Source organism: Passer montanus, unplaced genomic scaffold (assembly GCF_014805655.1).
Source record: "Passer montanus isolate IOZ18808 unplaced genomic scaffold, ASM1480565v1 scaffold57, whole genome shotgun sequence".
In the NCBI taxonomy this organism is placed as follows: Eukaryota; Metazoa; Chordata; class Aves; order Passeriformes; family Passeridae; genus Passer; species Passer montanus.
Window position 1 is genome coordinate 3,039,172 of NW_024370705.1, and position 16,463 is coordinate 3,055,634.

General features: G+C 43.5%; 2 protein-coding genes across 9 annotated transcripts in view; one reads left to right on the forward strand and one right to left on the reverse strand.

Moving 5' to 3' along the window:
* Nucleotides 1–25: 25 nt before the first annotated feature.
* On the reverse strand, nucleotides 26–14,884 carry LOC120510272 (melanotransferrin-like). Of its 8 annotated transcripts, XM_039725917.1 has the most exons (19): nucleotides 14,012–14,039; nucleotides 13,316–13,477; nucleotides 10,807–10,945; nucleotides 8,845–9,008; nucleotides 8,384–8,483; nucleotides 7,838–8,014; nucleotides 7,496–7,658; nucleotides 7,325–7,389; nucleotides 6,574–6,731; nucleotides 5,798–5,984; nucleotides 5,497–5,645; nucleotides 5,202–5,292; nucleotides 4,833–4,901; nucleotides 4,431–4,613; nucleotides 4,011–4,167; nucleotides 3,236–3,318; nucleotides 2,286–2,470; nucleotides 1,787–1,973; nucleotides 198–1,495 (listed from the first exon to the last, which is right to left on the reverse strand). In XM_039725917.1, the coding sequence occupies exons 3-19, from the start codon at nucleotides 10,859–10,861 to the stop codon at nucleotides 1,446–1,448; spliced, it is 2,223 nt and encodes a 740-aa protein (XP_039581851.1). In that variant the 5' UTR covers nucleotides 10,862–10,945; nucleotides 13,316–13,477; nucleotides 14,012–14,039; the 3' UTR covers nucleotides 198–1,445. The 8 variants fall into 8 exon arrangements, with proteins under 8 accessions (XP_039581854.1, XP_039581853.1, XP_039581852.1 ...); XM_039725920.1 differs by lacking the exons at nucleotides 13,316–13,477; nucleotides 14,012–14,039 and adding an exon at nucleotides 14,411–14,883 and having other exon boundaries at nucleotides 26–1,495; nucleotides 10,807–10,942; XM_039725919.1 differs by lacking the exons at nucleotides 13,316–13,477; nucleotides 14,012–14,039 and adding an exon at nucleotides 14,063–14,091 and having other exon boundaries at nucleotides 26–1,495.
* Nucleotides 14,186–16,463, forward strand: part of PISD (phosphatidylserine decarboxylase) — a 24,864-nt gene continuing 22,586 nt past the window's right edge. The window contains exon 1 of the mRNA XM_039725927.1: nucleotides 14,186–14,242. Coding sequence (XP_039581861.1) covers nucleotides 14,217–14,242 — 26 coding nt within the window. The 5' untranslated portion in view covers nucleotides 14,186–14,216. The remainder of the gene's footprint in view (nucleotides 14,243–16,463) is intronic.

A 16,463-nucleotide genomic window follows, 5' to 3' on the forward strand; every position in this document is an offset into this window, starting at 1 on the left:
TATGTCTTACATGCAGGGGGGAAAGGTCAAATCTCCAAAGAGATCAGCACGGTTGGGTAACAGTGTGTGCTGTTATTGAGACAGAGGCAGCAGTTCTGGTGTTCCTTCATCCCAGCCTGGGGGAGATTAAGCATGATCTCAGCTGCTATTCAGAACACTGAGGCAGCATCCATCTCTTCAGAAAGCAGAGTAGCAGGAGCCAGGGAGCACAGAAAGCACAAACAGTTCCTGCTCAGCTCAGAGCTGAGATTCAAGGCTGAGGCTGGCCAGTGGTTCATGTACCAGAGGCTGTGCAAGGCAGCACACAGTTTGTGAATCAAAGCTGGAGCATGGGATCATCCACAAGGCCATTGGTAATGTCTGTGTCAGAAAACATCATCCCTGTCCTCCCACCCCATAAAATCTTGTGTCTAAACCAGATTTTTAATTTGTCCCTGATCAGCTGCAGGCTGCTCTTGGCAAAGCTAGGCTGCCAGCTGCATTTCTTCACTGTGTGCTCAGAACTGCCTTCTTCCACGTGCAGTGTCACACGGGCCCCACAGGTGGCAGGGAAGCTCTAAGAAAGAAAGGCAGGAACACCTGAGAGGCCTAAAGAAGGATCCTGCTCTTTCCCTGCTCCTTCAGGGCTGCAGCTTGCTGGCTGGAAATGCACCTGAGGATTTGGATATGTCATCATACTGGGACAAGATGGGATACAGATGATGAACAGATGATTTCTGCTCAAAAGGCTTCATAGCATGTTCAGGCAGTTTCTGCTTGTAAAACCTGTGGTGTGTAATTGATTGTAATTGTATTTTGACATTTCAGAGAATCTTAAATTCAAAGTATCAATATAAACGGTTAGAGGTCTTGACAAAGAGGAATACACTGCTGCAAGCATCCAGTTCTGCTGGCTCTTAAATGTCTTAATACATTTATTTGTGAGAAAAAAATGTTTTGATTTACTAGTAAAAAATCACTGGTTAAGAAGAAATACATATGTGCATTCAGCAGGGGCTGTCTAGCTGCAACCAAAATCACAGATACAGAAAGACAATATTGCAACTACAAAAATGTCAGTTGATTGGGGTTTTTGCATGGAAACTGTTTATAAGACAAACAAGGCAAAATGCTACCAACTAACCTGTACCACTCATATCAATCTGTATCTTAGTCCATGGTACTGGCCCTGCTCTTTCCACAATGCTGATCCTAGTTCTGCGCTGTGGTTGTGCTGTTCCCCATGCTGCCGTGCTCCAAAAAAGAAAGAGATGATATATGAGCAGTATTACATCATCATAAACAAAATCTGCTGGAAAAAAGAAAGACAAGAAGGTGTTCAGTATACATTTCTAGAGATGACTGTTTCCTTGCTGATGGCTTTGGATTGGTTGGACTTGCACATTTTCCTTGTTCTCAGCAACAATGCTGATGTTATGTGCCCTGAAGAGCTTCTGTATGAGCTGTCAGTTGGATGAGGATGCACAGATATCCTGTCTGCAGAAGTCCAAGATGCCTACAAACCAGTAAGAAAGCATACACTTAGAGATGCTATCAACTTCAAAAGTAGTAAGTTCTTTAGATGCTATTCATTAAAACAGCAGAATAGAAGTTAAATTCCCCTTTTGAATTGCAATTACCAAGTTAGTCTCACAGAAATCTAACACAGGACTCCTTAGAAATTTGTTATGAACAGGATTGGGTAGAACATACTTCTCCATGCAGTCTAAACAAAAAGGCCAGAGCTGTGCACAGAAGGCTGCCTGCTGCACTTCTCTCTAACTCTGAATTAAGAACTTGACTTTACCTGCAGGTGTGCAATTAAACACTGATTCTGCCAGCTGAAGGAAAGACTCTCCAAGGATCTCCTGATAGCTCAGATGACTTGCATGAACAAGGTACTGAGTGGTGTCTTTGAAAAGCAGATCACTTTCACCATACTTCCACGACTGAAAGAGCTGGAACTCAGAATCCAATTTGCTTCCCAGAGATTCCTGAACAGAAAAGGAATAAAAGTTTCACAGCTTGAGTCATTAATAGTACTTTTATCTAGCACTGTTCATATTAGTACAAAATGATGCACTTTTGCAGTGCCTTATTTCTCAACAAAAGTATGGCCTCTGTGGAATGGGAACTGGTGCTAAAATACCCCTTAAGAGAATCCGAGTAACTATTTTCTCAATCTTAATTCTTTTGTATTGGATCTGAAGGCACTACTATATAAAGCTTTTCGTCTTGAAAAGGTTTTCAGCAGTTGTACATAACAAATAGTAACATGCCAAGCTTTTCCCTGTTACCTGTCACACCTGAGATTTCAGTAGGAAGTCAGAGATTTTAGTGACAGTGACAGGTCGAGTCATGACTGTGCTGGGGGGAATGGGGCCGAGGTTACAGCCTGCCCATTCTGTGACTGCGGCGCGCGTTCCGTCCGGACACAAGAGTTCAAAGTCAAGGGGGCTGTAACCTTTTGCCCAACCAGAGCTGCCCAGATCTGAAAAGAAAATGAAAGGTAATCTTTTTGAAAAAGTAAAGTAGAAGAGGGTGAATCTCAAATAAAATGTTAAAACTTGAGAGGGAGTTTAGTCAGTGTGTTCAAAACAAACACAGCGTGCTATGTGGTCATTCCTTAGGAAGGCATAAGGACCAGGGTAGTGTCTTCACTGAGGACAGTGAACTTAAGCTGCACCTGTCAACTAAACTAGAATCAGATCAAGGCATGCCTCATCTTCATCTGTAACCACATCCCTTTCTGGAAACGAAGGGATTCATGCCCTTTGCTTCCCCAAACCAACTGCTGATTGCTGCAGGAATTCCTGTGTGTTTCCAGCCCCTTATACCTTAATTTAATTTTAGAGAGATTCCTCTCTTAGAAAAGTCTCTTCTCTTACTCAAATTGCCTAAAACAGAATTTTATTTTGTTTTAATGAGGGTTTCTTTTCTCCTTGACTCTAAGAAAAACATATTTTGGTTTGCCTTTTAAAGCTGTGAAATTTAAAGCTTCCAGACATTTAGTGCGGTCTCCAAGGATGACTATCCCACCACACATCTTTGCACTGGGTGATTCTTTCCTCTCTTACAGTATCTGAATATTGAGCTTTACTGGAAGAAAGCTTCTGGCAATCTTCCATTTACAAACACAACTTCATGGACCTAGATTAAACCTGTAAAGGCTGATCCTCATGAGTGATGGTTGCTTTTGGGAAGTAACTGACATTAATGAACATTCTCAGAGGAAAAGAGAATATCTGCATCTTACCCTCTATGTTCTGGAGCAGGTTTGAGTGTTCCAGGAAAGCTACATCTCCAAAGCTTCTTCCACTGGGATTGCCAACTAGGCACCTAGTGCAAGAAAAAAAAGAGATAAAAGACAGCACTACATGGTGACTGACACTTGGACAGTCATCTGAAGCTAAAATTGGAGTAGCTGGAAGTATCCCTCCCATCTCTAATCCCTTGGAATATGTTGGTGATCTCAGCATAGAGATTTGCTAAAACAATCCTTTCATTCCTTACAGCAGCTTCCAAGTCAAAGCTGCTGCACAATGTGCACCTACACCCATGCCTAAGTAGGAAAGAGAATGGAATTCAACTAAACACATTATGTACATTTCATAAGAGTGCTTTCATAAACTTTCATAAGTTTCACCTTTAATAGTCTTCTCTGCCTCTGTCTGCAACTATTTTTTTTCAATCTGTACTCTATTTAATCATCTCCTGTATGCTACACTGCTTCTTACCAGAGCACCTCTGCCCTTCTTGCATCCCTTCCCTTTAATGAGTCAGTACCAATGCTCTGAGCTGTACATGTTTGGAAGCATTGTCTTCCTCTGGAAATGGTTTAATGACCATTTTAAACCATCAGTCAGCTGAACATCCCATAGCAACTGCAACCAAAACAAAATATACACTAGCAGAAGTTTATACAGACAGACACTTAACAAATAGGGGGAAAAAAAGCTTCCAAAAACCAGCAAAATAATAAGGCAATTCTGGCTGTTGCTCTGCATTTCTGACTCTCACAAAAAGCTCACCTGAGTGCTCCCATATTTCCATAGTAACGTTCATTGTGACTTGCAGCACATCTGCTGGACACTCGAGCTCCTTCCACCTCACCATCTCCAATGCACACCTTGCACAGGCTTCCATCTGCTCCTGGCATGCAGCCCTTCCAAAAGTAATTCTGATAAGCTGAGTAAAGAAAACTGAGATGAGATTAAGGCAAGGTGTTCCCAAGCTTCTTCACATATGGGAAAAGACAGGAAAGAAATTTCATCCTAACAACTAGCAAGAAGAAGGCTAAATAGTGTGACACAGTCAAATAGGAGGAAAAGCTGCTTCAACACCCTTTGAAACTGTAGTCATCAGTTCCTGGTCAGATCCTCATGGCCCCGTTTCGATTTCATTCACAAATTTAAGCTTCAGATTTTCATGGTCTGAAAACCAGCCCTTACCAGAGGCAATATCACAGTTCTCAGTATCATTCTGCTGAGCTCTCACTGTGTGTCTGGACAGAAGTAACCATCCTCCAGGACTGTACAGGTGACTGTGGCAGGATCGCCTTCCCCTCAGGTTATGGATGTGAATCTGTTTGGCACTTTTCTTAGCTAGGGCAACAGCATAAACTGGTGGTAGTGCTGTGAAACAATGACAACAGCCAGTTATACCAATGCAATTAAGTATTCCAGAAGGGTACAGCTCCCCTTCCCTCCCTCATTTTGTCACAGTATCTTCAGTTACAGTACAGAACCTGCACTCTTTGCTTAGCCAAAAAGTTCTTGTCCTTGCACAGAAAATTCTTTTCTAAACCAACATGCAAATAAACTCCTGCATAAACCCTAGAAAGTTTCTATTACCTTTGTGCTTAAGATGAATTAGTTTCCCTGTTTTCTCCATGGTCTCAGCTGCTGGGGCACAATCTCCCCCTGGAAGGAGAGATAAACATTAAGGATCTTGTAACTGCTGTCTTCCTTTTACATGGCAACATTCCTTCAAAACCCTTGTGATCCTCTTTAGCCATGTCAGCATCTTTGTCCCTTTAACAGAAGGGATAAAATAAACAGACCAAATGCTAGAGCCAGTTCGTGGAAGAGCTGGGAACAGTATTTGGACATTTATGCTGACTCCTGCTTCCGTCACAAAACATCACAAACTGGAAATTTAACTATATTTTTAACAGTACTTTTAATTCCCTCTCTTCTTGATAAGGTCACATGAGAACTCACCATAGCATTCTGCAGCTACAGGCACCAGTCCACATCTCCCTGCAATGTACACATGTGTTGCGTCCAGGGTGACCGCATCAGCCTCACTACTCTGCCAGCAGCATTAGAGAAAATAACAAAAACAGGATTTGCATGAATTGAGTATCCAAGCAGCAGGACTTCTCCACTGGCAAGAAACTCCCCTGCATAAATTCCCTCTCATTCCCATTTATTCCTCAAGCTAGTTTCTTCTCTTTAGTTCAGACAAGACATACATACCCTGTGCAGTCTTACACCCTGAGCAGGAGTCTCCTACCTTGATCATTTCAATGCATTTGGTCATGGAGGTTGCTTGGACACAGACCAAGGGGTCAGATTTGATGTTCAGTGCCCACTCCTCACATTTGTGAAGCTCAGCGTCGCTGATGCAGCACCAGCGCACAACACTGTTGTCCAAAGAGCTCCCTGAAATGGCAGCAGACCACGTCACCAGTACACCAATCTGTGATATGTTAGGGGGATTTTCAGACAAATGCATTTGTGCCTGGAGGGAGGAATAATGTGGAAGAACTTTCTCTTCCCTTTCCTTAGCTACAGTCCTCTGGAATGGTTCTCACCTTCATGGCCGAGTCCCTTAAGGAGAGCTACATAATCCAGACCAAGGACATAGGCAATCTCCAGCTGCTCCTCGAGGAGCTGCAGGTGCTGAGTGGCATCCTGGAACAGCAGGTTCTTTCCCCCAAATGGTGCTGAACTGAAGAGTTCAAATCTGGCTCTTTCCTTTCCTTTATGCCCAAAGAGGCGCTAGGACAAGAACAACACTTTTAAATTTCAAAAAATCTGCTCACTCTTCCAGCAGCCTCAACATTCCCTCCCTTTGTATCAGTGGTCAAGATATCAAATACTATTTATAAATTGAGAAAAATAGATGAAGAGAAGTGACAAATCTGCTCACTCTTCCAGCAACAGGCAGCCTCAACATTCCCTCCCTTTGTATCAGTGGTCAAGATATCAAATACTATTTATAAATTGAGAAAAATAGATGAAGAGAAGTGAGCTCTGCCTGAACCTATCAGTCTCCCTCAGCTACATAAAAATCGACTCAAGTTCCACGGCAGGATGAACATCATTAGCCGTTTTCCAGTTTGTGTGTTATGGCATCTTCCCCTTCTTTACTGATTTATTCTCAGCCTCCTACAGAAGAACACTTTAGGAAAAAGCAAAACCTTACACAAGCCAATGCAAGATCCCTCCCCCAAACAAACAATTTTTAGCATTCATTCACACTAACTATAAATTTCTCAAGAAAAAAGGCAACCTGGGTCATGACTGCCACACAAAGATGGAAGAAAAAACTGTGTCTGGACACAGACAGTTCATAATATTCACTCACCTGGATCATGCTAAGAAATTTGTTGGTGATCTTCTGGAAGTTGTTGCGGGTGACGATGCCGCGGCCAGGCCCCTTGCCCAGGTTACAGGTGCTGTATTCACTCAGCTCAGCTGTGGACCCATCAGGACACAAGAGTTCATATTCCTGTTGTTCTGACTCTGAAACAAGGAGAATTCATCAATCTGTGACCAGAGCCATGACTTGCCAGCAGGCACAGAGATGGAATATAAATGCTAAAGGTTATGCAGGCAGCATGGTGTACCAAGCACACTTGGGAAAGTTGTCCTTGGTAAGTATTTCTTATAACAAAGAGAGGGACCTCTGCCAGAGCTGCTCCAAAATACTCTTTAAGCTGTATCGCTGTAAATACATTTATTTAAAAATACTTACCTGCAAATACTACTGCTAACCACCTTTGGTACAGAGCTCAACTGAGTTTCAAGGTAGGTGTACAGGAACTTCACAGTTATGTAGCTCAATATGCTGAATTTTAAAAGGAATCTTGTAATTTGGGCAAATCAAATACTGACAGCTAATGAAATCACCTGTCTGCTCCCATTTTAATAATTTTCTGTGAGCAATCATTGCTCACTCACACTTTCCTGTTCCGTTTCTTTCTGAGTTGTGTGGAGAGCCAAGAAATACCCTGAATTTTCCCTGGAAACAACAAAAATATAGGTGTATCCCTCAAACACCCACGCAGGAAAGAACACAGCCAGAGATTAAAAGAAAACTGCATTCTTAAGATTACCTGTGGCACTCATAATTCTTAGATGATCTAAAAAGGCAACATCTGCCACTCCATCCTTCAAGCACCTGCAGGAAGACAAATGCCATCCTATTAACATTTCACCTGGCTTTCCTACCTTAAAAGGTCTTTTTCCCCCAAAAGTGAATTCAGGCCCCCTGTCCCAGAGCTCACCTGAAGGCTCCCTCAGAGTCATAGAAGGGTTCATTACTGCTTGTCTCACAGAAGTGGTTTCTGTCTCTGACATAGGATTTTTGTCCTTGGCAGAGAGCACACAATCGGGGAGCAGCAACACCAACCCCAGGGATGCAGCTTGCATTGAAATACTCACTAATTGCTGCAGGTGTAGGGGAAAAAAAACCAAAACAAAACAAAGAAAAAAGTCATATGGGAAAAAAATCAGAAGAGGAAAAGGGGCCAAACATATCATGGCCATAACTAGTTCATCCTACATCTGCTGGCATTTCAGTTACATCTGCTGTGGCCAGAGGCAGCCCTATGGCTCCTGTCACCTACCTTGGCTCAGAGGCTGGGCCTCATCCCAGGAAAGATAATTTCTTGCAAGGAGAAAGCCAAGTGGAATGTTCCAGCCCGATGTCCACCTGGCTCCGTTGTGACAGCTGCGCACACCTCGCAGACTCTGCATATCCAGAGTTCCTCGTTTGGCAATGGCCACAGCAAACACACAATTTCCTGCAATACAGCACAAAATGTGTAACAGAAAAAAAAAAAAATCTCAATTCTGCAGCTTCCATCTCTGAAGAGGAGATGAGCTATTTCAGTGAACATGGCTAAAGAAGAAATTATCCATATACTGGCCACATGGCACCTTGTCAAACAAACAATGCAAGTTTGTCAGTACCACAGGCAGAAAGGCTACTGGGGACAAAGCACCACTACTATTTTATTCATCATCATTAAGTGTTTTAGAAACAATTATTAGCCACCTCCATATTACCACAAAGTTAATAAAAACATATTGACTTTTTTTCCCCAAGAAATCTAGAGCCATTTCTTAGCCAAAGCAGAAGTACAGTTTATTCTTCAGCTTTACCAGCCTACCTTGATCATAGATCTCTTTTGCCACCACTGCCAAACCGTACAGCTTTACAGCAGAGTAAACATCTCCAGCATCCAAGGAGGCAGCATCTGCTTTATTTGCCTTAAAAACAACAGCAAACCCCTCAAAACAAGTGTGTTTACAAGGAAACCAACAGAAGGTTCAAGATCATAGTTTCTGCTTGAACAAATTTTAAATTAGTAGTTTGCTTTTGTCTATTTATTTCCAAGCAGCTTTCACTATTTATTGGAGATTGCAAAGACAATTACTGGGGTAAAACAGTACATCTGGTAGGATGCTCACAGGTTTTAATTCTTGCCTCTCAAGTGACTGTGTCATATAAGCATATATAAGCAGTTCAGTTATTTCAGTATCATTTTATTTTTCCACAGTTTTGTTTACCAGTTACTTTTCCAAGAGGATTTGGACATAAAATGACTTTTTAAAGTCTCTGTGAACTCACCCTGATTTTATCAATGCAGTCGTATGTATTGTGGGCTCTGATACAAGAAATCCTAGTAAAGGAACTGGCAGCAGTGAGGGGCAGCACAGCTGTAAGAGCTTTGGAGAGCTCAGCACACTTTCTTTGTTCCAGGTCAGAAAGGGTGCACCATCGGAATTTCTTCCCTATAGGATCAAAAAAGAAGTCAAGATTTCTAGGATTTCATAAAAAACCCTCCGTTTAACACCTTATGGAGGAGAGAGAGGTTATTCTATTTTATTTAACTTCCCAATAGCTTGATTGTGGTCACTCACACACACTTAGAGGCACCCAAGAGGTCTGCCCATGAGTCACCAAGGTCACTTTTGCCCAACATGAGGACAACATTTGATGCTGAATCTTTAATATGCCTCTTTGCTTCCTTTTGACTGAAAGCAACAGTTTTAGGCAGATTTTCCAAGAATCAGCAATTATTATGGCAAAATCTTCTGCCACAGAGTCTCCATTGCTTCAACTTTAGTGAATTTTAGGTTGGGCTTCCACCCGAAATTAGGAGGAACCAAAGGTAAGGATGTGTTTATGGCTATGGCCCCTGTTTTCCTGTTGGGATTGCAAGAGAAGGAATGCTCACTCACACTCACATACCCACACACTTAGAGGCACCCAAGAGATCTGCCCACGTGTCACCAAGGTCACTTTTGCCCAACATGAGGACAACATTTGATGCTGAATCTTTAATATGCCTCTTTGCTTCCTTTTGACTGAAAGCAACAGTTTTAGGCAGATTTTCCAAGAATCAGCAATTATTATGGCAAAATCTTCTGCCACAGAGTCTCCCTTGCTTCAACTTTAGTGAATTTTAGGTTAGGCTTCCACCTGAAACTAGGAGGAACCAAAGGTAAGGATGTGCTTATGGCTATGGCCCCTGTTTTCCTGCTGGGATTGCAAGAGAAGGAATGGCACCTACACTGCAGGGTAACCATCTTCCTGTTACCAGAGTGCAGATTTTCTCCTAACAAGTCAACTGGGATGTGACTCTATCAGAGCACAGACCTTCTAACCTTGATGTAAACATGCATTTCCTAGGGTTTATCAGTTTTACTGCTGTCCTTGATTATCAATACAGGCCATTCTTTTAACCTTTGTTCTGCTGTTTCCTCTGGTACTTTCAAACACCAAAAAGATGCAATTAAGGGTGGAGGTGAAGGCGAAACTTCCTTTTTCAGAAGGACTTGGAGGTTTGGTGGGTTTAAACCAACTATAAAGCTACATCTTAAAGGAATCCAGACATGCCAACAAAACTTCCTCTTTTGCTTTAGGCTGCAATTACTCCATCTTGTGTTATTCCCCTGAAATATATTCATCATATGCATCTCTAAGAAGATACTAGACATTTAAGGAGGAAAACAGTGATTGTTGTACACAAAAATAGCATGCAGTTATGTAACTTGAGAGAATCTTAAGCCATGTAATGAAAACCAGGACTGAACGCACAGAAAATGCCACAACATCTCTAAAATTGTCATTTCCAGATGTTTAAGCATTTGACCCTCTGGAGAACTATTAATATTAGCAATGTGTACAATTAAATCATTGAAGTTTTTATTCCTTTGAGCATAGCATCAGACATTAATCCTCCACTTGTTTTGGTGTTAATTCAGCACAATTCCAAGAAGAACCCATAGTGGTTTTAGAGGGGAGCAGCTGGAGGTCCCCTGCTTCATTCTGACAGTGCTAACGAGTACGCAGATCTCAACTATTCAAAGGAAACAAACCCTCAGTGAATTACTAAGAAAGTTGTGTATCAAGCTGCTCCAAAACTAAAAGGTCACCATCTGCCAATGATCAAACAGAAAAAATACAGGCACAGCTTTAACTGCAACGTCTTTCTTTGCACAGAGGAAAACAAAACCAAAGCATATATGAGTTTGAATGTCACCCACCCAGAGGCAACCTCTCTCTCCCTCTCTGCATCAGCCTTACCTGAAGCCAGCAAAGAGAAGGTGATTAGGACAATTAAAATCACTGTCTTCATCATTACAGCTGTTCAGCAAGGATCTTCTCTCTACCCTGACTGCTCTGCCTTCTCATACCAGGAATTCCACAGTGATGACCAAAGCTTCTGGAAGATAACAAGGGGGGTTTAGACATCAACGAGGATAAACCAAGGTTTAAGAAAACAAACAAACTGTCAGAGGATGGTATATCCTTGTATGCAAAGGAGAAAGGGACAGGGTCCCTTTTCTACCTGCAGACAGAAAATATCCATGCATTTTCTGCTCTGTTTTTATCAGACATAGAAATGTAAGCCTCTGCTTTAAAAAGAAATAGTACCTCTGCTGTTTCAAAAGGCACCCCAAGCCTTTGGGAGACAGGCAACACTTATACCTAACTTACAAAAAAGATAGCTAAAGCTAAGTGCATTATCCAAACTACTCACCATATCTCTCTACAGAGTACTGAAAGGTCCCTCTTACCTTATTTTTTTCACCTGATAATGGCTTATCTACTGAGTAATTTTACACAAAAAGTAATGCTATGCCTCCCTAAGAATTCAGAACAGAGCTGGGACACTGTTGACTGTCTTGATTCTCTTCATTCCATTCCAGCCCAGCAATCTCATCCAAACTGCTTTATTCCCCTATTTTCTAATGCTTAACCTGAAGTATTATTACCTCTTAATTACGCTACAGCAGCTATTAACATCTTTAATTCTATACCAGAAAAAATACAATTATTGTATCTTATATATGAGAGAAAAGATACATTTACTTATGTATTATATATAAGCAGAAGTGTCTGATGATGCATAAAATATTGTTAATATGGTTTAATCTTTCCTGTTCAGGAAAGAATTAACTGTTCCCAGAGTTCTGGAGAAATAGAGTCTTTATCCTACTTTTCTTTCTTCATCTTACAGATCTCCCTGGTGCTTTGTCTGCTTCATGTATTTTTGCAGATACATTTCCCAGGTTTCTTTTGTTGCCTTATGTACCCTTCCCTAGTGATTCAGTCATCATTCCCACTTGTTTCTTTCACACTCACGTATTGCACATCTCTTGAGTTTGACAAGTTCCCTCTCTAGATCTGCAACATTTGTTGAGGTGTTGTTTCCCACTGATGTGATTACAGGAGTTACACAGAGCCACAGGATGGTTTGGGATGGAAGGCACCTTAAAGCTCATCCTGTTCCACCCCCCTGCCATGGCAGGGACACCTTCCACTAAATCAGGCTGTTCCAAGCCCCATCCAGCCTGAGGCATTCCTCATTCCTTCCTGCACTACCTGCAGCAGAGGCTGGACAGAGTTAAAGGAATGAAGTAGGTGTTTATTAAAGGACTTCAAAGGATACACCCTGGGCAGTACAAGAGCCTGGCCGTGGCTCTACCAAAGACAGACCCAAGATGGACAACAGGTCACGAGTTTTCACACTTTTATAAGTCTTGGTCCATTTACATATTTGGATTAATTGTCCAATTACTGTTTCAGGCTATGAAGTCCCATCCTCCTAGGATGGGACTCAATTCTCTATTCTTTATACTTTTTGGGCCTGAAGCTGCAACGGCATCCTTGGTTCTGGGGCTGGAAAAGGATTGTTTTGTCTGACTAAACTGTGAAGAGAAGTTGCTAACACTTTATATGAAATTCAGAGTTACACACTAAGGCAAATGTGGAAAATATGAGAGCTAAAACTTAAGGCCTCACCTGAGCAAACATTCCCAAGCCCAAGATCTCCAGTCTCATTTGCTGGAGGAGCTGTGGCACTAATCCCCTCTGACTTGGCTCAGCTGCACAGGCCTAGCACACCTCAGTACCCTTAGGGAATTAAATTCTATCCCTCCCTGAGTGCAGTCTACATAATCTTACCAGATGTTAAAAAACCCCACATATTTAATAATAAAACACATTATTAAAATAATTTTAAAATAGTTACATGTTCACATATTTACTTTTAATTTCAAGGAGAAATATTAGATCAGGACAGATTATTAATCAGTTTAGCCTTGCAATTATTTTACATTGTAAACAAGTGTGTTACATTTAACTGCACCTTAACCTCTGAATCACTTCTCAGTCAGTTCTGGGGAAACTTGTCTGTCAGGCCCATCAGTGGGGTGCTCTTACACATCAAAGCTAGTGCTTCTTGCAAGGCTTGTACCAAAGCACCTAACAGCATCAAATCCCACCTTCTTTGAGGTTTAACTTCCTGCCAATCCTACCATTGTGTACAGGGTACATAAATCCCAACAATTCAATCAGCTACTAATATTACTGTTTCATGAGGTCTGTATCTGGATTTCCCCTCAAACTGCACATATTTAACAATGAAAGGCTTTCCTGTACATGTTTAAGATACTTATACAGATACTACTACCTATGGTAATGTGAAAAAAAGGCAGAATCCCATGAAGGCATTGTAGGCTTCATTTAGGCCTGGTCAGGAAAAAATACTAACATAAATCAGGAATTTAAATTAAATTAATCAGCTTGCCTGAGGACCATGTCCTGAGCACTGAGGATGTGGAAACACAGCCAGGATTCTTGAATTCTTTTTCTACTGATTCACCATATGAAACTACCCCTCTGCCACCATCAGAGAAAGGTAATTAGCTACTTCCCAGCAGTGTAGCAATTTTTTCATCTAGGGATGCATCTAAGAGAGTGGAAAAACCAAATAACCTCTATAAAATTCACTCTGGGCAGCAGGCAGCCAGGCAATGGACCCCAGAGGAGGAATAGGTGTTACTGCACTACCCCACCAGACACCTCACTTGGAGGAACAGCATCGTCCGTCCCATGTTGTGTGTCCTCTCCCTAAAATCCCTGCCTTAATATTCCTGGTGGTCCCACAGCTGGGGCAAATAACTTACCCGTGTGTGAACAGCAGGGCTGAAAAGCAGCTGAGCCCCACCTGCCCCATGCTGCACTCCCAGCAGCAGCGCCCTGCTCCCGCCGGGCACAGCCCACAAGCCCTTCGTGGGGCAGCTCCATCCCACAGCACAAACCCTCAGGAGCCACCACCCTGTCGCCACTCTACATGTCCTGGAAAATGTCCCCACATCCCCTTCCCTCAGGGCCGGCCTTATCCCCACTCCACATCGCCTCAGCGACGGCCCCTTTTTCCCCCGCACCAAGAGAACAGCCCTCCTCACAGATCAAACCCCCCTTCTGAAGAACAGCCTCGCACCCGTGTCCCCATTCCGGGTCTCCCCTCAGGAATGAACCCCTCCCTACACACCGTATTCCCTCAGGAATAATCCCCTCACACCCGCCATGCCTGGGAGCGCCCGCCCCCTCACGGCCGCGGCCCCGCCCCTGGCCCCGCCCCCCGCGCTGTTCCCGCCCTCCCGCGCGGGACGCGGCAGAGGACGCGGCGGCGGCGGCGCGGGAAGATGGCGGCGGCCGCGGCGCGGAGCAGGTACGGGCACGGCGGGGCTGGGGCTGTCATTGTCATTGTCACTGTCACTGTCCTTGTCTGGCCTCGTAGGACCTGTCTGACGGCCGGCACCCCGCGGCAGAGGAGGAGCCAGGCCGGGGGCCGCAGCCGCCCCTTTCTCGCCCCCCTCGTTCGCTGACGTTTCCCTACCGGGCTGAGTGCGGTTGTCTCTGCAGCCTTGGCCCTGCCCTTGGCATGTGTAAGGAGCCTTGCCCTCCTCTCCAAGCTGGAAAGGACGATAAGGGGCTTAAGTATGTTAAGAACGAGAAGCGTGTGGCCTTGTGTGGTTCTGAGTCGGTTTTGCAGTGTGGCTGTCAGTGTCGGTAGGTGGGGAGCAGCTCCAGCCCCTCGGGTTGTGCACTGCGAGGAGAAGCCCCTGGCACTGACACTCCTCTGCAGGAGATATCCTCTTACGGGTTGTGCTTTTCATAGCAACCAGACAGCTTAAGGAATGCTGCTTCTCGGCCACAGTTCCCTGTTCTCGGATAGAACATACAGTCCCCTTATTCCCACCTCTCTCTCAAAACCTGGAGAAAACACCTTGTGCACAGAGTGTTCTGTTCTCTCAGCTCTGGCCTCAGTGCCAAGCAGTGTTGTCCCTTGTCCAGAGGGGCTGAAGACACAGAGAGGCTGCAGTTAACATGGAATTCCTTGGCTATTCCCTCTCCATCAGTTGGGTGGGAGAGGCAGGGGTCAGTACTCCAACATGCACTGGGACCCACCAAGGTCGGGGCTGTCAGGAGCAGGGAACAGTCTCATGACTGTTTAGTTTTGTTGTCTTTCCCTGTTTTTAGGCAGATTTCAGAGTAAGATGGAAACTAGTTTTCCAGTGTTGGACAGCAAAAGCAATTTGGTAAGAGCTTAGGGTTAGGTGTTGTGTCCTTGCACTGTCTGAGGAAGTACCAAGTCCCAGGAGCCCTGCCCTGCCTCAGCAGTGGGAACAGCTCCTGGATGCTCCTGTGAAGCCAACACAACTCCTTCTGTTCTGACTGCATTTTTGTATAGACTATTATGTAGGAAGGCTAATAAATGTCTCAAATACTAATGCTTTAGGCTGCAGTTAAGTTTTAATAATGCTTTCCATTACTTTTTAGGATTTGAAAACTCTTCTGCTAAATTTAAGTCTCATGCTAATTCGATTAGTTCTTTATTTCTTGAATCTCTTCGAATTAGCCCACAGGCTCCCAGCTTACTGATGAGCAAGTGCTCCTTTTATCCCAGGTGTTTTAATATGTTGTAAAACAGGCCTTGTAAGTGCACAAATTAGTGTAGGCCTGGTGTGACCCAAGAGCATCAGGTGACCTCGTTGTTCATGACAAATCCCAGCGTGTTGCTCTGTGGAACATACAGGTTCTGCAGCAGTGGGAACACTTTTTCTGTCTTGCCCAGGAAATAACATCCTGGGAGGTGATGCAGCAGTGGGGCATGTTCAGCACGTGGTTACAGGAGCCTGGGGCTTGGGGAGGGTCTCCTGTCACGTTTGGGTTAATGCAGGAATTTTAACATGAAGCTGAAGGGCATGGTGAGATACTCTGACACTGTTGCAATAGGGATAAGAGAAGACTTCAGCTCTTGTTCCTTGGCTAATGTTAAAGCATAGTTACCAAGTGTGCTGACACAACGATGTGACTTCTAGAGAAGAAATCTGTAGATTCTTCTTTGAAATAAAGGGAGCGTGCCTATATGTAACTCAGTAGGCACCTGAAATTAAGTCTTTAAATTCTTAATAATTACTTCCTGAGATTGAATGGCCCCAAATGATGCAATAGCTTGTAAGCTACTGAAGTAATTGTGTCTTCCACATATCTGATCAAGAGCAGATGAAAGGCCAGAGGGCAGATGAAGACATCCCAGCTGTGGCATTGCCTCCTGAGAATGAGCAGGTTGCACAAAGATCTGGTTCTTCCTAAGGGTCTGAGCCTGTTGGGCTGAGAACTGTCCCTCTCTTCCCTGTGATCCTGTCTGACAGCAGGGTGTTGCCAGGCTACAGTCAAATACTTGTTTAAACGTGCTTATTTACAGACTTGGAACAGTTCTTGTACAACTGGATGTCTTCTTGTCAGATTTATTACGAACATGAAATTAAACATTATATATTAAACACACAAAAAGTCCTGGGTGAACCCTTTCTCTATATTGGCCAGTCCCAAGTCTATTTTATGTATTTTCAGAGGGGCAGAACCACTCTCACTGCAGTTCACCA